The 24,409-nt window shown below is 38.2% G+C and overlaps 1 protein-coding gene across 4 annotated transcripts in view; it reads right to left on the bottom strand.

Moving 5' to 3' along the window:
* DPYD (dihydropyrimidine dehydrogenase) overlaps positions 1-24,409 on the bottom strand; it is a 594,441-nt gene that overhangs the window by 255,006 nt on the left and 315,026 nt on the right. For all 4 annotated transcript variants that reach the window (XR_016280498.1, XR_016280499.1, XM_089515658.1 and 1 more), the window contains one exon: positions 18,381-18,596. Coding sequence is in view for 2 of the 4 variants with exons in the window: in XM_089515658.1 (XP_089371784.1) it covers positions 18,381-18,596 (216 nt within the window). In the remaining 2 variants the exon portion in view is untranslated. The remainder of the gene's footprint in view (positions 1-18,380; positions 18,597-24,409) is intronic.

The raw sequence follows: 24,409 nt of genomic DNA, 5'->3' as shown, positions 1-24,409 counted from the left end.
TGCTTTGTTAGTTTTTCTTTCTTTTTATCTTTATGTTTGATATAGCTTAAAAAATTGTGTGCTAATAAAAATATTTTTTTAAAAAAGAATATTGACCTCATGAATCCCTGACAGTTTTACTCTTGCTCATGTTAGGAAAAATACTTTCAACATTCAACTGAACATTCAGAGGAACTTAAATAAATTAAAGTTCCATGAAATATACAACCTTTTCAATATAAGATTACCTGTGAATTGTTACTTCCCTCAGAAATCACCAAGAAAATCCAGTTGAAATACAGCTTTAGTATTTTTTAAAACAGTCAATAATTTAAGATCAGAGCTTGAATTTTTTTTTACTGCTTCCAGTGAAAGATATATTTAGAAATGAAAATGCTAATGGCACAAATGGGGAAAGATGGAGCCACAAAAAGATGCATAAAAGTACCGATTCAGTAGACTGGCTGGTTTGATCTCAGCACAAACCTGCCCCAAACTGTACAGATTCTTTAGCCTACCTGAATCCCAACACACTTGCCCACAAACTTTGAATCATCACTCTCAAATGACAAAGGAACTTATATTGTTTACATCTTTTTCATTTTAGAATTTCTAAGACATGTCTCCTTTTGCTACCTTTAATAATATTTTCTCTATGGGAAGTAAAATAGATCAAGACATTCGTAGTGAACACGAATACAGAACGTGGGGAAAAAGCTGTATTATTAAAGTTGTATATTTTAAAAGTTGTATTATTAAGCTGCATTCTTTCTGGCATAATCTTGAATGTCAATATCTTAATACTTGGAGCATAAAAGAGTACTTTTAAGGCACATCATAAATTCTGCAGATTAATAAATAGAAAGCTGCCTGGAAAAAAGCCAGTCTGGTCAATATACAATGCTTCATTCTGATCTCAGGTCTTGGATGATGCCAACTTTTTGGCTGCATCCACACAGACCAGAATACTCCATGGGCAGCCCAGATTATTCTGGCCCTGAATCTGCTCTGATACCACTTCATTACATGGGCACTCTAGATTGATGCTTGGCAGTTGCTCCGAACACATCCTGCTGTACCACCCACTGCTGCTGTGGGTTGCTCCCCCTGAGGACAAAAATGAGGCACCAAGCATTGATGGCTGGGCACCTTGCTCTGACCTCAGAGGGCATGACAACAGCAGATGGCACAATGGAGTGCATTGTAAACAGCCATCTCAGTTTGCTTCAAAGGGTCCTGGATCTTCTGGTAAGGTGACTTTTTATAATCCATATTAATTAAGGTACTGAAATGGCCATATGTTGTCCGGATAGTTTGCACCAGAACAAGGGAATGGGACCTGTGTCATTTGAACTGATTGTCATGAGGATGTGGCGAAAGATATGTTATTAGGTCCATGTTGACATGGGCCTTGATCCATGAAACTAATTTGAAGTATGGTACCAGAGAAATATCCAAGTCTTTGGACAAATGCTTGGCAAAAAACCATTATTAGACTAATGTGAAAGGAGGATGAATGATGCAAGGCTACATGTGGATACCAAAATATTGCAAGAGCCCTCCCCATTGATTTTTACTCAAAAAGTCCCAGTGTTCTCTGGCATAGAGGCAATTTTGCCTTTTTTGTTTTGTTTTGTTACTTCCACTGGACTGCTTTTTTTTTTTCAAAACAAAAAGTGACTTCCCACTTTTTTTCTGTTTCTGAAAAGGCCTCTTCTTGTTTTTTAAAAAATCACCAAACAGCTAAGAGAGACATAAAAAATGACAACATTGCTCCTAGCTTTGGAGATGCAGGAAGTAATGCTTTTAAAAGGGGATTGGTTATTGTTGGTTGTTTTTTGTTTCTTTGGGTTTTTCATATAAGGGACAACAGCACAATAGGAAAATATGGTCCTTCCATACTTTAGGGAATTGCATGCACCCTCCCAGTGTGCTTCCTAATACTTCTGAGGACTCAGCAGAACACTTAAATTAAAGCATTTCAGTTAAACTCTGAAAGTAAAGAATTTGATCAGTGATTCTGGGGAGGGGGACAGTTCAAAGAACACCACGGACTACCAAAAAGACAAGTAAATGGGTCCTGGTGCAAATCAAGCCTGAATTCTTACAAGACAAGGTTGTCATACTTTGAATATATCAAGATGCAACATGATGCATTACAAAAGACAATAATGTTCAGCAAATTGGGAGGCAGTGAAAAAAGAGGAAGACCCTATTACAGGTGGATAGAATCACTCAAGGAAGCTACAGCCCTAATTTTGCTGAATAAAGCTATTAATTACAGGATATTTCAGAAGTCTGTCACTTGTAAGTTGACGTCAACATTATGACACTCAAATATTCCCTTGGCCCACTGCACCATTTCACCCAAAATTTGGTTTTTCCCTACACAAAAATACAGAGTAGAGATGGGAATAATATTTGAAAAGTGGCTTAAAAATGTGTTTCTTGAGTTTTGTGAAACACTGACAAGAAGAATTGTGGACAGACAAGAAACTACGTAGTTTAGGACTTCTATACAAAATGTGCAGGAAACACTATTTTCTACACAGGAAACAGCACCTTCTTTCTGCACAGAAAATGTAGTTCCGTGCTATTTTCCATGCAAAAAAACTACATGCAAATTTTGTAAATTATATGTTTTGAACTGCAAACAGTATTTTAAAACAGTGTAGCTTTCAAAGACTGTCTCGTGGTGGAAAGAAGATTTCTAAAATTACTTGTTGTTCCCTACACAGAATAAAAAATTAGTGAAGAATGACGTCTCTAGCACAGAGGATGGCATTTTCCATAATAATTAGTGGCACCCATTTGTTTATATAGGAAAAATGAATCCCATTTTAGGAGAAAGATGGCATATACATTCAAATAAATAATTAAATGTTCTTCTGGATACTACTATGAAAAGACTAAATCTATTCACTGTTTCTGATGACCTAACACAAGCAACTAAAAAGCATATCTGATTTTTCTTACATATCCCGACCCAGACCCTGTTTTCAGCGGTGCTAGAAAATGACTTTTATATATATTGATCTTTTCAAGAAAAACACCAGTTCTCCATGATTTTACAAAAATGTCTCCTTTAAATAAATATTTTTAAAATATATCAAACTACAGAAAGGCAAAGTTTAGTTTGTTCCATGCTACATTTCCCAACTCCCCTCCCTCCCCAGCACAGAGCTCTGGAATCCTAACAAATCCAGCAATGTTCACAGGACAGACCTTATTTTAAAGGCATCCTTATTCTATCGTCTACTGGCAGGGTGCTTTCTAGTCAAGTTTTCTGCCAGTCTTTACCAGTTTGCCAATTATACAAGCTGCTTCCTAGACATCAGACAAAAATTCCACAAGACTGCTGTGCAAGCGCACCCTAATTAACCATCAGCTTAATTAGACAATTTACTGTGTAATTAGCAGGCAATTAGTCAACACCTCTCAGATCTTATTGACTGCTGTGACAGCCTCCTCTACTCTGCACATTCCAATACACAACCACGACTAAATCTCTAACAGTCTGAAATCCCTGTGCTACACAATTCTAGGCAAACAGCAACCAGTGATATTACATAACAAATGGAGACAGGGGATCCATGTGTGGCCTGTTTGCACGCTTATCCTTTTGCCAGCTTTTGGTGCTATTGGCTGAAAGAAGCTACCAAATGAATTTTGTGCCCCATCAGTTTTGCAAATTTTCTCTCCAAAATCCCAAAGCCCAAATGTAAAATAAATTCATATTCTCAACAAATTTTCAGCAGAAAATAGATCAGAACCTAAGAAGTTGCTTTACATTTATTTATTATTTATATATTGCTTTACATTTATTTATTTATCCCACCTTTTTCCCAAAATGGGATTCAACATTTGTCAGAATATTGGTTAATCTATTTTCAGTACTAAGAGCATGAGGGATACGTAACCTGGTACCATGCAGAAGTTAATGTGTTGCATCTCCCAATGTCCCCAACAACTGGTTGTGCTGATTGGAGCTGATCTAGCTTATATTAGACAAGACTAGAAACATTCTTCTAGGGTTTCAGACAGAAGTCTCTTTTAGTTCTACCTGAAGATGCTGTGGACTGAATTTGGCACCTTTTGCATGTGTGCTAATACTAGATATGTGTAGGTTGAGAATTATCACACTCCTAAATTAACCTGGATTTTTTAAAAAAGGATAATGGATCCAAACATGTATTTAAATATGCTTTTTCAAATGTATTTTCTCTAAAAATACACATTTCAAAACACAAGAGCTTTCAAAATGTGCATTAGTCTGACATTAAATTAGTCTTTACAATGTAAGATTGAGTTAGAACATTGTGGAAATATGGAAATTTGATGAATAGCCAATTCTCAAACAATTTTACATGGGGATGTCCAGAAGAAGTTGATTAAGTCAGTCTATCTGGAATTCTCAAAGACTAATGAAATTAAAATTCCCTACTTTTAACACATTTGCTAACATTTAATTCCCCCCCCCCCCATCAAATGTTTTGCATTTAGATGAATTGTTCTGAGATATTTTGGCAAGTTCTGGGGGGTAGGGAAGAGAAACATATTGCATTAGGTAAATGGAGTGAGAAAACAAAAAAGAAAAAAGAAAAACAATATTTTCAAATATAAGAACTGTGATGGGTTTTATTTTATAGAACAGGTGTTTTCTAAACCTGTTGTAATGAATAGCATCCTATCCAAGTTAATGGCAATATAGAATCAATGAATGTAGCCAATGAAAATAGATATTCATAAAGAAACAGAGACCACTTATCTACACACTGCAAGCAATAATGAAGCTGCAGTATGCAACTACACTGACAGCACAGTTGGAGTTTTGGAATTCTCTTCTTTGGTATATTAACCATGTTTTGTGAAATGCTAGGAATGAGCATGCTGCTTGATCTATAAAAAAGTAGGGAATGTCATCATTTATCAGCTCTAATATTGTTAGATTTACAAACTAAAACCCTCCTTTTACAAATGCAGTTTGTGTCTGCATTCTCATGCTATATTGGTCAAATTTAGGTTGTTGCAAACCCAAAATGAAGATTAATGAGAAAACATGCGTCAGATAGTAAATGTTACTATTGGAAGCTGTGTAGATATGTGTTTATAAAGCCAGACTTCTATTCTTCACTCTTTTAAAATAGATTTATCAAATTCACCATTTTCAGACATATGACACTCATTAAAATATCTCAGGTAATCCCGAAACATCTGAAGGTTACCCCAATAACTAAAATATTCCAGGTTATTGTGGCTACCTACTCCATGTTTTTTTGGGTACTTACTCTGTTTCATTGTAGTCAAGTTAATTTCTGCTCAGATGCTGAAGGATAATTGGTAAAGGTGTGTGTGTGTGTGTGTGTGTGTTAGTGGGTGGGGTGTAAAGGCCAGTTCCAACAATAATGACAGAAATATATCAGCTAAATCAATACTTACTGATTTTGTTGCAATCGTGTACTTAAATGATGACACTTATTTCCTGCCTTAGTTCCTTATTCTTTTTTAAAAGAGCATAAGATCAATAAGATTGTACAGGAACTGAATCTATGCAATCTCTAGAAGCTTCTATTGGGTCTACAGAATCCTCCTTTTCACAATTAAGTTTGCAATTTTGCATTGAGCAGATATGTGCAATTAACAAACATTTAGACAGATGCCACAGGACTGGATAATAAAGATGTCACACAACTTCAACAAAGTGTCCTCTCACTAATTATAGCAATTTGGAAAACTGAACAAAGTGATAAACAATTCATTTCTCTCTCTCTCTCTCTCTTTCACACACACACAGAGAATATATATATATATATATATATATATATATATATATATATGAAAACAAGGAGAATCCTTTAGCAACATTTCAGTTAATGTTGTGGATTCTAACTCAGTCAGTCCTCTCGATGTAAGACAGAGGGGAAAAAAGACTCTTTGAAAATTTAGATTAACAATGCAGGACTAGTAAGTACCACTGAGTTCAAGGAATCTAAGTATATTTATATAGGATAACAATCTACATTTCATGTTAAATACCAAACGGTGAGTTCTAAGCAATTTTAACTCTAAAATATCAAACTTTTTTTAGCTGAACAATTTAATCATTTCATCCCTACTATTTTTTTCAAAAGGAAAATATGGTGTTCAGTTGCTTAGATCTTTGCTCAGAAAAATAAAATAAGAAGACTGTTTGCAAATGTTAAAAGAGCAAGCCATATTCCAAAGTGGACAGAAGTACTGAAGACTACATGGTTTGACATTCCTAGGAAGAATTCACCATCAATAATAATAATAATAATAATAATAATAATAATAATAATAAAGAAATAAGCATTAAAAAAAGAAAACCGAGTATACTTTTATTTCACAAAAAGGAAGCATTACAAATGAAAACATATTACTTGCTTCTTAACCTATTCCTTGTGGCATCTTATTCTGAAAATTGTGGGGATTGGTGGAGATTTTTTTGGGGGGGAATAAACAATAAATAATTCAAATCACTGGGCAAGAGCTCAATGTGCAAGAAACCTTGTAAAGTGTTTGGACTTTGTCAAGGCTTGGGGTTAATAAAAATTGTCCTTGATGCTATTTAGTAGAAGGGCAAACAGTCCTCTTCCCCCTTCCCCACTTTTTTTCATTTGACATTAACAATCTGATCATTTGTCTCGCCAGTGGAAGCCTATGTAGCTTTCATATGGTCGACACAATAAAGCATAGAATATTTCTGTTTACTGAGATATCAACTGGCATTTCACTGCAAGTCAATGGTCTGTCTTGGCTACAGCAAACTGGGCTTCAATCTGGCATCTACAAATGTCAAGAGTATATAAAGGAAACAAGGCAAAATAAAAAGCAGTTTTTAAATTCCTGTTTCTTTTTTCTTAAAAGAAAGAGAGAAAAAGAAGCAACATTTGCTTAACCATATTTGTAGGAAATAAATAAATAATCCATGCAATATTCACCTGTCAGTCTAGAAAAACAACAAGGGAAACACTGTCAGTAGGACAGGATAATAAAATTACAAGCAGATGTTCAAGCTAGGGCTGTAATTCTCATGCAACTCCCTTGGCAAGCATATACTTACTCTATCATATGCAAGCTAGGCAAATTGTACTTCATCATCACAAGTGAATTGTAAAGTATTAATATTTCATATTCTAACAAAACTCTACAGAACAAACTTCACTGTATGGAAAAGGCATAAAAATTCTGCATTTTAATAACGTTTCAAGTCATTTACAGGGAGGAAAATGTAACTTGTATATTGTAAATTACTGCACAGTGATATCAGAGAAAGAAAAATATGCCTTTTACGCTGCGAGTTCAATTCAGTAAAAATACTGACATTAAAGGGGACAATACAAGGCATTGTGCCTCAGTGCTGGCGCTTATAATTATGAAGAGAGGCATGTGCCTCCCATATTGGTCCCTATGGAAACACCACTGATAGTAGAATGAATCAGAATGTCTAATATTATGGAGAAATGTCATTTCGTAGCACAATCAGTTAATTCACACAAATAAAGGCTCTAATTGGCAAGTAACTTCTTCAGATACTCCATGCTATCATCTCTGTAATGAATAATGTCCATCCTGTTGGCTGAATGAACACACACAGACCAGGGTTGAAGATTTTTCACAGTGTTGTATCTTCAAATAGAACTGGATCTTCGTCATAATATACTCTTTTTTAAATCTATGGCAGAATATTGCACTCGACAGAGGCTCTGTGTAGATGTGATGTTGAACTGAAATTTAGTTTTATGACAGTCAGCTTCAAAGAACCTTAGATCTAGGCAATTCTCCTCCACTCTCAACTCCAGTTCAGCTGCAAGTTGTGTGCCTGTAAGTCTTTTGCATCTGATGGAAACCTTTATGGGGTTTTCTTGGCAGGAGGTTTCCTTCGCCCCCTTCTGAAGCTGAGAGAACGTGACTTGCCTAAGGTCATTCTAATGGATTTCCATGTCTGGAGTCACATTCCAGGCCTCAAATCACTCATCTTATTGACAGAGACTGAAAGCCCCCTCCCAACCTCCATTACAGATTAAGAGACCTTTAGTGTGCATCCAAATCCTGAGCTCTAGTTAATCTCAACTATGAGATGAAACACATGGGCAAAATAAAGCAGCTTTCAGTCTCTTTGAAGCTGAGGTGTTTAGATGACACACAAGGTGAAAGCAGGTGGAAAGTGGAATGAATCCACATTCTGCTAAAACCTGGAGTAAAAAGAATCCCTAATACTCTGGCGGGATACAAACCGCCGCTTTGCGGCGCTTCGCCGCCGGCGCCATTTGCTCAGCGCGGGAGCTGCAGCAGCCAAACCGCGCGGCTCCCGCGCGGAGCAAAAAAGAAGCTCCATTTCGGAGCTTCTTCTTGCGGCGCACTGATGACGTCACGAAGCGCTGCTGGCGCATTCGCGACGTCATAGGCGCCGCGACACGTCTGGACGCTATGCGTCCAGTACGTAAAGATGGCGGTGCCCATGTGGAAGGGGCGCCGCCATCTTGTACGTATTGTATACGTACTAGGGTTAGGGGGGTGCGGAAGCACCGCCCCTTCCTAACCCTTGTATGTATACAATACGTACTATATGGCGATGTGTATCCCGCCTCTGACTTAATAAAGATAATGCACATCTTCGGCTCTGCATATAAACAACCTGGCACCAGGTTGCTGGCAAAGCAAACAATTGAAACTGCAACATCTCCAATGGATGTAATGACAACATACACAAACCAGACAGTCCAACAAGGGGACATGGGCTGAAGGGGGATGAAGGAGACATGGGGAGGGGGCTCCATGATTGTGCTTTGCCAATGTATTACTCAGCAGACTGATGCACTGCATCACATTTGTGACTGTCTGGCTGATCAAAGGGATGGTCATGCAATGAAGTGGCATCTGGGAAGGGCATGGTAGGTAATTGGAGGTCACAAGCAGTATGTTTGTGCGACAATGCACATGCATGGTGGAGAGGCGACAAAAACAAGAACTGTGCAGCATGGTTTGATGCCATATGGTGTGGACAGCCTGTGCGTATTCAGTCTGCTTTGGGAATGTGAACGACGAGGTTTCAACCCACATTCAGAAAATGAGGATCGAGCCGCTTTTTCTGCCCATCTGCGCCAGCCCTAACATTTGTTGAAACAAACTTGCTTCATCATTTTTGGTGTCACATTGGCTTATTTTGACTTACTGTCAACAAGAATCTCACTCCGTTCAACACAGAACAAGCTCCAGTTAAATTAAGAGATGTGAACACTTCTAAATTCCAGTTTGGATAGGGATATGCTTCTTCATTAAGTTTCTTCTTGACAGAAACTACAAGTAATGTTAGCAATTTTCTTCCTACTAAAAGAAAGTCTTTGAAAACTATACAGTTTTTGAAGCCTATTCAAATTCAGGATATATGCAATGCCAAATTCACACGTTTGTGTGTGAGAGTGTGTTTATATATGCAGAAAACAGCCTTTTCTCTGTGTAGACAGCATTTTAAAAGCTATTGCTTTCTGAAAACAGCAACAACAACACATTTTTGCACACACATCCCTAAGTTGCAGCATTTTCCATGCAGGAATCAGCTTATTCTGAACACAACATAATAAAATATATTTTCTATGTAGAAAAAGTTGTACTTTGTGTAGAAAATACTATTTTATGCAAAAACAAACATTTGTAAAATTTGAACAGAATTAAGTCCTGGACTAGAAAGATTCTTGCTTGTTCAGGATTCTTCTCATTAGCAGTTCTCAACACAAGCATGCTTTTGACCATCCTTTGACTATTTCCCCCTTTGCAACATGGAAATTGAAGGGATAAGCTAAACCTTCATTGTGATTCATTCCTAAAAAGCTAAACTATATTTTAGCATTATATCTGACCAACTGCATTTTTTTAAAATGGCAATTCAGTTTTCCATTTGCTAGTCCCAACTAGAGTAGACCCACTGAATCAACAGGATTTACAGAAGTACTAATTTTCCAATCAGCAGTTCATTCAATGGGGTTTCTCTACTTTGGATTAGCAACTGGATTTAGCCATTGATAATAAGAAGCTGCTCCACATGTTTATAACTGCTGGTGAGGTTTAATAAAGACAACAGCTTCTCTAAGTTATTGAAAGTGACAGCATCACAAATCAATCCATGTCACCAGCAGAGTAGAGACAGATGTCACTGATTAATCAAAATTACATTTTTACTGATGAAGGAAACAGCTAAAATCAAAGCAAATATTTCTGCTATCCTTGCTAAGTTTCTTCTTGTGCTCAAATACCTATGATACTGAACAAAGTAACAAATGAATTCATAATGTAAAACTAGAATGATTAAAAAATGAAACCATTTTTCAAATTTTTATTGATATAGTGCATGCAGAGAAAGAAAGGGAAAAGATTAATCTATAATCTATAATACACACACACACACTTTTTTTTCCAAGTCACATCTCTGCCAAGTAGATTTCAATTGGAATAGAGATGATAGTTTTCAATTGTTCTGAGTCCCAACAGATATCAAGAACAATGGAAGTTTTTTACCCTGTAGCTTTGAGATACTTGGGATTCCCTCCCCCCTCCACAGTGATGAAAAATTGTGTGGCTTTTACACAAAAGTTGTGTGTCTTGCCCAGACAGCTGCAGAGTTTTCCAGAAGCTACACAGGGCAGCTATCCCTGCAGACTGACCAACTTTCGGCATGGGCAGGAAATTGTGCAACATTTGAATTGTGGTGTGTGCACATACAAAAAAAAAGACTGTTCCTAGACAGCCATGTGTCTTGGCTGTGTTTTATATAGAAAACAGTAGCACTGCACAACAAAAATGTGTACAAAGAAGCAGTGTTTTACAACAAAACAACCTGCTTATTTTATTTTTTTTTTTGCAACATTGCTGGATTTTGAGTAATACTTCAGTTGTGCAACATTGCCATTTTCAACATAAAAACAGCAATATTGTGCAACAATAAATGTTACTCAGAAAGCATCACAACTGCAAAACAGAATCACATGTGGCTACATCTTAAATCTAACCAAGGCCCCATACAGACTGCAAAAATGAAGCTGCTTCGGGTCACTTTGAAGGTATGCTGTTTAAATGATGAAAGCGTCCTAAGAGTCCAGAAGATGCGCCAAAGCCATGCTCCTGCCCTTAGGCCCGGAACGTGGTTTTGGCGTGGCTTCCAGCCCCTTAGGACACATTTGTCATTTAAACAGCATACCTCCAAAGTGACCAGAAGCAGCTTTATTTTGGCCTGTCTGTATGGGGCCTAAGTTTCTATTTTTGCTTAGTAACCTTTGGATTACATAGCATTCAAATTGACAAAGACATTGAGCCTTTCATTGTGTTATTTGCATAGGTCCAAAACACACTGCAGAAATAATCCAGTTTGAAACTGCTTTGACTGCCTTGGCTCAGTGCTAGGGAATCCTGGGAACTGTAGTTATGTGAAACATTTAGCCTTCTCTGTCAGAGAGCTATGGGGCCACAATAAACTACAATTCTAAAGATCCCCTGGCACTGAGCCAGGGAAGTTAAAGCAGTCTCGAACTGGATTATTTCTGCAGTGTGAAATTTAGTTTTGAATTTTGAACTTTCCCCGAGTATATAGCAACAACCCATGCTAAGTGGTTATTCTGCCCCTAGAAAACGGTGCAATTTTATGTGCATAGCAAAGACTAGAGCACCCACATGGCATAGTGGTTTGAGTGTTGGGACTATAATTCGTGAGACCAAGGTTCAGTTCCTAGCTCAGCCATAAAACCCACTGCATGGCCTTGGACAGATCACATGTTCTTAGCCTCAGGGGAGGCAATGGCAAATTTCCTCTGAACAAATCTTGCAAAGAAAATCCCATCATAGGGTCGCTTTAGGGTTGCCGTAAGTCAGAAACAACTTGCAGGCACACAACAACAACAAGAAGCAGAAAGATTATGAATGAAGTTTTCTACTGCAAAGTGACTATGGTGCGGTACAGACAGTGCCAAAACGCTGTGCTCATGTCATATTAGGGTTATGGGACCGAGTGCCAACCGCATGGTCCCTAACCCTAGCAGGTACTGTTGGTGGCATAATGGTGGCGGCCTGTGTACACGGGCGCTGCCATTATGACGTAATGGACGCATAGCATCCGCACGTCATGTCACGCCAGTTACATCACGAGTGCGGCATTGGTGCACTCGGGCGTAACTGGTGCGGCAGACAAAGGGAAGCCACGCGGTTTGGCAGCTGCAGCTTCCCTGCAGAGGAAAAAATACTGCTGCCACTCTGGACCTTCAAGCAGGTATGTACCGGGCCATAGTTTCACAAACTCTTAATCTGATTTCAAAAGATGCACTTTATTTTGTGCCAGGGAAAACAATGAAAAAATCCCACATTTTCAGAACTTTTCACATCCCCTTCCTCCTCCCAAATGTTTGTTTCTTGAGGGGTTATAAATTCCAAATTCAACACTAGTTGGAAAACAGACAAACGTCTATTCCATTTCTAATAAAGGGGCGGAAATATACTTTTTTGATCTGTTGAAATGTTCTCCAGTGAACTGAATCCATTAATTTGACAATTTCTGCCTAATCTAGAGATTTTAGTTACCATTTCCAGATTCAAAGGGGTTAATTTTTTCCCCTAATACAAGCCCAAACACTTTAAGATTATGTCAATTAATTCATTATAACTTCCTCTCCTACACTGATTAACATAATTAAAAAGCGGTTGCTGTTCATGTATCAATGACTGTTCATAATCAAAACTATATTGTATCTTAGTAACATTTCATATTCTGACAAACCTGATTCCTCAATTTTTTATGTACCCAGTCATGAGTCCATCTCGTCCAATTTCCACAAGAAGTTGCCATTTTTTTAAAAAAGCACTACAAAAATGAACATTTATTTTCACAGACAATGTATTTTAAAATCTGAGGATGCCAGCCACAGTTGCTGGCGAAACATCAGGAATAAACTCTTCTAGAACACAGCCTCATAGCCTGAAAAACCACACAAAAACTATGGAAGCCTTCAACTTCACAGTGTATTTTAAAGTATGATTGTATACAATTTCATTCTGTAAAAAATATACATTTGGTAGTCAAGAAGTGCATAATTTCATTGTTCTTTCCCCACAATATATATACTTTTGCACAGAACTTCCCTTAGTGTGTGTGTGTGTGTGTGTGTGTGTGTGTGTGTGTGTATTTACTCCGCTTTTGAACAGAGAACTGTCCCTGTGCATATCAACACAAACCAAATTTTGGACATTTTAATAACTTTATCTCATTGCATCAACTAAAATAAGACACACACAGGTAAAGAATATATACTTACAAACATACACTTTCGGAAAATTTGTATTCTCAGATGTTAATTTAAGAGAGTCTGTATTTCAACTAGTAGCACAATATCCACTGAAATATAAATTACAATTTGCCCATCTTACAAGTCCAATTAGACACAGACTACAGGGATTTACATTATTTTTCTAAAATGATTTCTCAGACACAGAGCTAAACTAAAGAGTTATGCAGAACAAACTGCATTAAATTGGTTCAGCTAAGGTCTATTTTATCTAATTTCTTATTTTTCTACTTCATATATTCAAAATTGTGACTCTGCATAACAAAACTTGCTATAGATATAAGAATATTAGCAATTAGCTCTAGGGAAAGGAAGATGGAAATAAAGAGGGTGTGCTAAAGAAACCATATATATTTTCTAGTGTTAATGTGCCTTCAAGTCAGTTCTAACTTATGGTGATTTTTTCCTAGGGTTTCCTTGACAAGATTAATTCAGAGTGGGCTTTCCATGGCTGCCCTCTGAGGCTGAGAGAGAAGAATCTGCCCATGGTCATTCAGTTGGTTTCCATGGCTGAGTAGCAATTCAGACCCTAGGTATCAATTCAAACTGAGCAGCGATTCAAACTAGAGTCCTAGTCCAACATACAAACCACTAAGTCATACTGGCTCTCATGCATGCATGTGCATACATGCGCGCGCACACACACACACATTGTAATATGAAATATTGTTATCATATGACAATTTCACCCTAACACAAATAATTTCTCAGTGTGATATTAATTCGGAGAGCTGTGCCTTATCTCTGAATTTGTGATCTATTCATTATCATAATGTACAAGGTTTGTGAAGAAAGTGTCAAACCTCAAACTTCTACCAATATAGACCTAGATCTACTGGGAGATTTTTGAGTGATTTGCAATAGCATCCACTATGTGCTGCTATAAGCTAATGATTCCTCCTCCTTCCCAAGTCAAATGCCTTCAGCCTCCTCTCAGGACAATGTCACATGAGCCCTGTTCTTGCTGCAATCGCACTAATTAAGCATACTGGTTTGAGAACAGAAATTATTGCACATCTTTGCAATCATGTTACTAGGGCCACTGTTGCCACTTATGGACTCCACCCTAAACGTCCTCACTGTCCTGTGACCTACCTAGTGTGCCTTTTATTTTATTTTATTATTTTTAAATGCAATTCTGCAGTTCTGCTAATGTTATTTTAAAGGTTTTTTCAAGAAAAGAAACACAAAATAAAATTAAAGGCTGTTTAGGAATAACAAGATGGGGGGACAGAGAGAGAGAGAGAGAGAGAGAGAGAGAGAGAAGATTGCCAATGTAACAAGTGCTACAGGAACAATATTTCACACATGGAATACTGAGACTGCTGTGTGATTGGAAGATATTGACAGGTTTCCTCTGTCCATGTAAATGGGTTCCCTAACCATACTTGGCATACACATCAGCTACAGGTCGGAGGCAATGTTGTGTTATATGTATCACCAAAGATGCTAATTTACTACTGTATTCACAGTTAAAAAGCCATGTGTAATAATGTGCTCACATTACATGTTAAGAATATGTGCATTCTGACTTATTAAACAGATCAGAGGGGGATATGATTTATAACAAGGAAGAGTCCCAACCGCACCCTGTTCCTTGGGTCTTAGATAACTATAGGACCGTCTACAATATTCAGTTTTTGAGCAAGGTACTAGACTGTATGGTGACTTCTTAGCTCCAAAGGTTACTGTATGAAGCAGATTATCTAGATTCATTTCAGCTTGGTTTTAGGACTGGTTATGGGACAGAGTCTCTTGTAACAGCCCCACTGGCTCCTAGTCTTTTATGGCATAATTCAAAGCACTGGTGATTACCTATAAAGCCCCATATGGCTTGGTCCAAGATATTTGGAGGAGGAGGTAGTGATGATGATGATGATTGTTACCAAATGGATGCTGGTTTACCACCTAGTCTGATGAAGAGTTCTGAACTAAAAAGCCTGCATACTGTTTTGTCATAGTTGAAATGGCCTAAAAAACCGATCTATTCAAAGAATTCTATTCAAATTCCAAGAGACTGAATTTCAAATTCTATATGTATATTTTGCACCAGGCCCAGGTTAAATTATTTCCACTACACCTTCCCTTCTCAACCCCCCCTCAAAAAAACAGCCACAACAAAAGTATTTTCTGTAAATCTGTATTCTCCTCTTAGGACAATATGACCTAGTAACCCACTTTCAAGGGTAGTAGTTAAGTAAGAATGCACCAGTTCAACACACAGTGCTTTATTTCCTTCCCTCCAGTAAGAATGAATCCTAGTGATTTGCATAGGGAAGGAGAAATCAGGGGCACCATACATAGCAGGGGAGCAAAATCTAAGACCTCCCTGACTTATTCCATGTCTATGTCCCTGGGAATGAGCATCAAAATACTTCAAATTCTACTTTTTGGGGAGAAGGGGGTTGCATCATAGCAGAGATGCAAATATCCTTCATTTTTTTTTTGTTGCTGTGTGTCTTCAAGTTGTTTTTTACTTATGGCAACCCGAAGGTGAGCCTGCCATGGGGCTAATCCTAATAAAGGCATTTCCTGCCAGAAACGGGTGGAGCAGCTTTGAAAGGAGGATTTGCTTCTTACAAAATTGGGAATGATGCCCCATGAAGGCCAGACTATTCTGTGTGGGAGTTGTGGGCATGACTGGCCATTTCTTCAAAGTAGCTCACTGTGCATACTTTATGTTTTCCTCCTCTCACAAGTGAATGGTAGCCATTGTAGCCATGTTTGTTCTCCTGGTGAGCTTCATTTTGGGGGATAAGGGTTTTCTCCTCTACTAACAACTCAGACTCAAATCACAACAATGTTGAATTGTTCCACAGGGCAAGAAAATGGCATATATATACAATCTACATTATCTAGTCCTTAATGCCATAACCCCACAACCTTGGTTATCCTCCACTTTTGTCATACTATAATAAGAGGCTGAGGAGTAAATAAGGTAGCTAATACACACAGAGACACAGACTTCTGATTTACTGGGCATTAATTCACCAGCAGAGAAACACTTTAAATGTTGGAATATTATTTAATGTCTAATATTTTCTTTGTTACAAGCATGCAACCCCCTCCCCCTTAAAATTTTTGTTGGTTGTCATTCTGCAGCTCATGATATCTTTAAGCCTTGGGAAAAATGAACTGAAAACATATATACAGTTTTGAGTAAGTGAAAAAGATGGATCTAAATGGCATAAGGCACTTCTTGGACAAAGCAGTGAAACAGAAGCAGGACAGACTTGGGTGCAGCTTGCTGAGCATTCAGAACATTTGAACAGTAGGTCAGAGGCTTAGCAAATATGGTGTATAACAAGAGACACAGTAGCGCTGGCTTCTCTTACAGTACCTTAATTAAAGAAGTGACTGCTCCAGTGATCCAGAATTAATTTTGGATAGACAACAATTATAACACAACCTTCTGGGCAACTCCATGCTTGGGAAGACACATATTGAGAACTGACCCGTAGACACTCAGACTAGGCCAGTGGAACATTAAAAGCAAACAAAATAAAAACAACCCCCCAAAAAGAAGTGCTCATTTTATAACAGAAACAGACTTGAAGAAAAGAGTTTTCTCTTTTTCAGCTCAGTCCTTATAACATATTTCTATGTGGTCTTTAGATTTCATTAGACTATTACAGGCAAGTGAAATTAAAAAATGAGAGGGAAAAATCCACTGTGGAGTAATTCAGAAGACAGTGAATGACTACATTTGCATATCACACTAAACTATGTTTTAGCACACCCTGCACAATAAATAATAATTCGCAATACGCTAGGGATATAGCTGGAGAAGAGCAAAATGGAGGCATTGCCCCCTAAAGATGGTCAATGTAAAGTCTGTTTAGTTCTTATATTTTTATCCTTTGACCAGTGTTACTATCAAATTATATTCATGCTGAACAGTTCTGGTGGGGCATATCCCTTCTTTTGACTTTAGTTTAATGCTTTCTGTGGTATATGCACACGTTCACATGTTTTCATTTACTATCTACAAATACCAGGTGTCCTATTCAGAGTTTGAAGCTGGTGAAGTCATTCTCCATTCAAGGGGAAAACATAATAAAAGGTTGGATTAGCTCCCCTGGCACACCCACATTTTGCCCACATTGAAATTTCAAGGCAAATTTGGCAGTTCATAGGACCTGTCTGCACATGGGAATAGCCCTGTATCCCCCCCCCCCTCATGTTCCAGAACCATCCTATTCAGATGACACATAGCCCAATTCTGGTGCAGGCAGTCTGGCCAGTGTCTGGCATGTCCTGTTGCAGAACCAGGAGGAAAAAAAGGTTGAAATGCATTTTTAAAATTTACCTGTTTCTCTAGATCATCCAGAAAAATCAAGATCTCTCAATTTCCACAATATGGCAGCTATCTACACAGGTCCTGCATGGCCACATGATGCATTTGCCAATGCCACAGGTTGCTCTTTCTGAGGCCTAATGTGGAACTCAGCATGTGCCCATCGCTGGATGCCTTGTTCTGACCTCAGAAGAGAGTGACCCATCGTGGTGTTAGACATGCAGGGCAGCCTAGCGGGAAATCTGTGCAAGACAACTGCACACAACAGAAAGGGAAAGCTGGGTAATGCGGAGATAAAGTAGCTGCAAAGCTAGGATATTCTGGGCTGTCCCTGGAGTATTCTGGCCAGTGCAAACAAATCCTGAGATGAACCATCAAAGAAACATCAAGGGAAATAAGAAAAAAAAACCCTATCTGCATGAGGATGACAAAGGTATCATTGACAGCAGTGACTAATTCTTCAACAAAGAGAGAGAGAGATTAAATACACTTGGATACTACCACTCCTTGTTTGGGAACATACCACTATAGCCCTAGAAAGCAGGTTGTCAGTGTAGAGAGAGAAGAACATATTTAGAAGCTCTAAATTTCACAGGAGCCCTGTGAATTTGAAAATGGCTTCATATTCAAAGGCTATGGTGATTCTAATAGCTTCACTGTTGTATTAACCTGCTATGAAAAGTCAAGACAACATTGGAGGGTTATTTTGATAAGGGAAACAATGTGAAAAGTAGAGGAGGGCATTCATCTTTCATTACCTTGTCCAGAGAAAATGTTTTGGTCAATGCAAATCCCCATCCAGCTTCAAAAGCTCTGCGGATCATTGGTGAACTTGTTGTTGGAGTAGCACTGGCCAGGCCAAATGGATTTGGGAACTTTAGTCCAGCCATTTCTACACTGATGTCTACTAAGTCAATGGGAGTGTAGAAAAGAGGCAACTGGGGTACATCAGGAACCGCAACACCATATAAAGACTGTAGAAACAAACAAAATTATTGTGTCATTTATATCCCATCCCTCTTCCAAAAAATGCTGATTTGAATGACATAAGGGTTAATTTATGCTAGCACTACAACAGCCCTAAGAGAAAGCAGTTTTAAAAATAGTTTTGGCAATTCTGTAACTGAGGGGGGTACAGACCGGCACTTTGTGCCAGCCTGTGGTGGAGTCATGGCGGAGCGTCCACATGCTTGATGCCATGGCTCCTCCCCAGGGTGCCATTTTGGCACGTCCCAGTTTACACGGTGCACCATGATGACAGCACTTTGGCACTTCATCTACACGATGCAATCCCAAAAGGGCATCTTCACGGCGCGCCATGGCGGATATGGCGCCCTTTAGAGGCCGCAAGGAGAAGCTGCATCTTTCGGCTTCTTTTTGTGTCCTCCGAAGGCCGGATTGGGGCTGCAGTGTGTGGCTGCCATGGCCCCGATCCATGGCGAAAAGGGCCAGCATCTCACCGCCCCTTTGGGGTAATTTGTATAGCCTCATCCTTAATCAAAATGAACAAAATAGCTCATATATTCCCTTTGCAATATCCAATGTTTTGTTTTTTCATACTTATATGACATCTCAAAAAGTCCGTGGTCTTTAGCTATTACAGAGAAAACAGATAATCCTGGAGTCTCTGTATCATTTTAGCAGCTTAGATGATACAGCTTAGTAAAGTCGCAATGATCAATCTCACTGTTGCACACACTTTCCCACCTCTAAGCTTGCTGTTGGGATGGCAAGCAATCCTAATGTCCAGAATGGCAGGGCTGGAAGGGACCCAATGACCATCAAGATCAACTTCACTCAGCAAGGCAAGATAAGCCCCCCACCCCTGTAAATATATTTTTATTTCCTTGTTCTTCTTTCCTTTTGTCGTTCTTCTTTTTGGCTTACACTCAAAGTAAGAAAAAGAAGAAGAAGTAACAGCAGTAGTAGTTGTTGTTTTCTTCTATGTGTGTATTTCTCCCTCCTATGTTTAAGCACGTCATGAGATGATAGTTTTAAAGAAAATAAATAAATAAAACACAAGTGAGATCTTGAATGAAGTGTTGCTATAAACCCACCCACATTATTTTATGCTTTTAATTTTTCTCTCTGCTTTGTTGTTGTTACAGTGTTCAGTGTTGCAGTATGAAGCACTGCTGTTTAAGTTTTCCTCTCTCCTGTTCCATTCCAATCTTTCCCCCTTCCCTGGGAAATGAGTACTGGGAAAGCTCAGTGCTCACTCAGCTGTTTGATAAATCCAGAAGTTAACCAAGTTGAGAAATTCAGGCTTCAGTAGTTAAACTCAGCAAACCTTTATTCAGGAACAATTAGGTCCACACTAGGAATGTTCATTGTCAGAAGTATACAGCAAGTGTTAATACTGCCTAATTTAACTACATGTTATTTCAATATTGGAGAGTTGTTATTTCATTTGTTACATACTCAAAAGATTTTTGGTTCTCTCATTTCCAATACTGTCCTTCTCTTTGTTCTTTCCTCCAGCTTCTTTGCAGTCGAATCACCTTGGATGTTAGTCCATGGCTGCCTCCCTATTTTGTTATCATACCACATGTGTGATAACAATTCAAACTGGATTATTTTTGCAGTGTGTTTTGGACCCTATACACACACACACACACACACACACACACACACACTTCAGAACACGTACAGCTTAAATAGAATAAGTTGAAATCTATTCAACTACTTCATGTTTCTTACCATGAGTGTCTGACAACTCAAAGAGAACAGGTTTACACTACAGTTTTGAATACTTCCCTCGACATTTGCTTATTGTTCCAAGATACTAAATGAATTGCCGAGTGAATGCATTTGCCTCCCACATCTAAATCTGAACTTTCTTTCAATATTCTTCTTTCTTCAATAGCTTCTGATATTTACAAGAAAAATTCCCCTACTTATCTGTACCTCATCGACCCACTTCTGTTTTGAGTTCCACCTAAAAAGATTGCTATTCTTCTCTACTTGCACTTGCACTGCTCTCCCTCGTCTATTATTTATTATATAATTCCGTAATTGCATTATTTACAGCCAGTCAGGAATACATTTTGTATGAAAACCACTATTCAAATTAAAATTGTATTGCATTGCAGTACATTATGCTCTGGCTCCAGATTTTTCAAGTGGCACAAGAATGCTTTCTAAGAGATGCACTTATTTCCCTTATGGAAACACAATGAGCAAACTGGTATATCTTTGGATGAGAATTAATATCATTCCCCCCTACAATAACTTATATTAAAATTATCTCTGAAATATTTGAAAGAGGCAGCACTGCATGAAAAGAAATAAAAGAAATCCCAAACTTTTGGCAAAACACATTGTTTATTTACTGAATGAGAAAAAGAGAGGACACTTTTATGTAATATAAAGCTAAGCAAGTACCCTTAAAACTATACTAAGGGTGAATTCTCAATGGGAGCTTACATGTATTAGCTATGTATCTGGCCCCACTATTATTTGTTAAGTGCCCACATATCTTACTATCTTAAAACAGAGGAGGAAACATACACACAAAATCTTAGAAGTAAGAAAAGTGCTTCCAAAGTTAATTTAATGGTTTCCTATTTGTTAAAAAAATATGCAGAAAGATGAAATAAGGAAGAAATAGTTATTTGTTATCACAGCTCACCAGCATACAGCTGATTCATGAGGTAGAAATGGAATTGGCATCAACAGCATATTAGTTCATATTAGTTCAAAGAAGTCAGTAAGGGTCCAAGCAAGGACACCAAAAACTGTATGATGACTAAGGAGGGGACTCCAAAGAAAGGGAGTGACAAATCACAGCTGGGCAGTCAGATGAAAGAGGAAAAGATGCTGCCTCAAACCAAATCATACTTCTTGTCCATATGCTCCAGAGCCATCTAGCAGCATCTATCAGGCAGAAGTCAATACAATTAACAGATAAATAGGAATAAATGCAGCACTAAATAGAATGTCATAACTTACAACCAATAAGAAAACATACACGTGTTTGTTTATCCTTGGAAGGTTTAGATTTGATATTGTGTGTTTACAAATTGCTATAAACTTTGTTCAGTTTGTATTCATGTTCTATGTTAAATTATCTTCCAGAGGCAATTACAGGTATTTTGATTTTCTTGCTATATTTGTAATACAACTATTGGCAGTGTGTGTGTGTGTGTGTGTGTGTGTGTGTTTCCATAATGATTATAATCATTATCTTAATTTAATTTGTAATTATATTCTTTAATACTCTTTTATCTATGATTTTGTCTTTTGTGGTTTATCTAATCCAGAATGTAACATAATGTTAGGAACTGGCAGATATTACTAGAGGTGTCTAAAGTCAAATTTGGTGGCCTTGCTCATGTGAAGTAACTGTTTCACTTTCAAAAGAACTTTCAAGTAGTTCAGAGGAATTTCTCACCTCAGCAGAAGTTCACATCTCTATTTACTACTTCCAAAAAAGTCTATCTGTATGTAATATACTGTTGTTGTCGTTGTTGTTGTTGTTGTGATTCTTCAAGTCATTTCTGACATATGGTGACCCTTAAGGCAATCCTATCATGGGGTTTCTTTTACAGAGTTGTTCAAAGAGTGTTTGATTTTGCAAGGCCGAGAGAGTATGACTTGCTCATGAACACCCAACGGGTTTCTATGGCCAATCTTGGATTTGAACCCTGGTCTCCAGAGTCAGAGTCCAATCCTCAAACCACTATACCATGCTGACTCCCTTGTATAGAAGTTCCCAGATCTTTTGGGAAGGATGTGCCGGTGGCTTCACAGGAGGGGTTGGCAACTTCCAGGGCTGAGTTGGGGATGCATCCCAAAGACCATAACCTCTTCTGATGCCACTGCCAATTCTGACTGAACCCACTTCCCTTTTAAGCAGAATCAGTATTCTGGGAGAATATGATTGAGCTTGAAATAAAAGTTTGTGCACTTTGTTTTATAAGAAAATTGTTCATTTTGCAGAAACAGTGCTGCCCTCAATGAGACTGAGCATGGCTTGAAGGGAGTTAATTAAGGCATCTCAATTGTCATAACAGTGTGGATATTGGATGAGCACTCGGAGTTGGATGGGTGTTCAGAGGAGGAAGGAACAGTGCAGCGATGGCCCATGTTGCCTGCCTTCTTTTTTTAAGAGATGGTTTCTTCAATCACTATCCACAGTTCAAAGATCACCCGGAGTCAGGGCAGGAAAAGCAAAGGAGAAATGTTGAAGTGAACTGTCTGATCCATGTACATATGTGGTGAGGACATGCTGGAATGTAGCCAGCATAAATATGTTTCCTTTTTACTTGAATATGAAACAGACACACATGCCCTCCTGCTGGGTAATTCAGGAAATCCACCAAAAGAAAGGCTTGCAGACAGGCAGAAGGAAAGAAATCATGAGTTAGTTGCTCACGTTTGCATAAATACTTATAAATCAATTCATCACACCAAGAATGCCCTTCCCTCAAAGATTATTATTATTATTTAAAATAAAAGATACAAGTAAAAAGATGTGATTTTATATCAACCATACTGTTTGAAATCCCAGACTCTGGACACTAGCAATGTTGTAAGGGCTCACCATTGTATGTCTGACATATCTGAACTTCCCTGGACCCTTCAGAGATCATTGTAGGAAGCTTGAAGGCAGAAATACAGATGATGTGCTTGCATCAAGCTGTCAGAAAACAAAAAATACCCTGCCTTAAGATGTGAGGCAAGGGTGAAGTATCACCTCACTAGTGGTCTAGGTAAACACCTTCTGTATTGAAATAAAAAGATGGCTAGTTTTTTTCAGAAAGAAAGTAACTTCCTTCAGAGCATTTCCTTGTTAAAACATAAAAATAGAGACAGGTTAAGGTAATTCTAGGAATGGCAGAAAAAGCTGAAACCTAAGCTACAGGAAATTTTTTAATACGACTGGCTTTTGTCAGAAAAGGGATGTGTAAATACTTGTTAAAGGGACAGACCTTCTAGCCCTTTCTTTTGTGTCAATCCAATTTTTCAGTGGGATATTCAACTGGTAGCTGTTAGTAATACTTTCCAGAAATAATCTATGGGTTGCATACTGCCATACAACAATATATCCTAACGGTACATCATAAACACAAACCATAATGTGAAAAGTTGATGAAGACGGCAGGCTCAAGTGTGTGTCATTCTGCAGGCTCAAGAGTATTCTAATTTGCTTTCTGAATATATCTATCTGTATCTATAAATCTCTATATATCTCGCAACTGCAGAGGCTTCAATAGTCAGGGCATGACCGAAGAAAGTTGCACATGTAGATGAGAAAGAAAGTAAGAGCAATAGCCTTGTCCTACTAGGAAGAAAATGCTATGTAGCCTTGACATGCCTCTAAATTACAACTGTCCCAAAATAATGCCCCCTGTTTTCAATGGCTCAAATTGCAAGTGGTACAAATACTGACAAAGCAATTGCCAAATTATAGTAATTGGCACCGCAGCAACCAGATTTTACTGAGGCCGCACACCCAAATAAATGCCTTGTGGCTACCCATTCATCTAGCAGCTGGAAAGATGACACTTGACATTTGGAAACTTTCCTGTGAAGATTGCTGCAAGGCTTTTCCCATTAGCTTCATGGTGAGATGGTAAGGTCGAATAAGCTCCCTCAAAACCTGCAAAGGGTAACAGAAACACTCTAATATTAAGCCGGCTTGATCTAAAATTCCAAGTGACAAGCTATGAGTTGTCAGATTTCCTCCAGTGCTTCTACTATATTCCAATTTAAGTGGAACCTTGTGCTTTATTATGCGGATCCAGATCCAACAAGGCATTTATCAAAGAAAAAATGGTGTATT

This window comes from Sceloporus occidentalis, unplaced genomic scaffold, assembly GCF_023333645.1.
Source record: "Sceloporus occidentalis isolate IW3139 unplaced genomic scaffold, rSceOcc1.0.p SCAF_3, whole genome shotgun sequence".
Lineage (NCBI taxonomy): Eukaryota > Metazoa > Chordata > Lepidosauria > Squamata > Phrynosomatidae > Sceloporus > Sceloporus occidentalis.
Note: the sequence above shows the minus strand (reverse complement) of the source record. Positions and strands in the feature narration are given on the sequence as shown.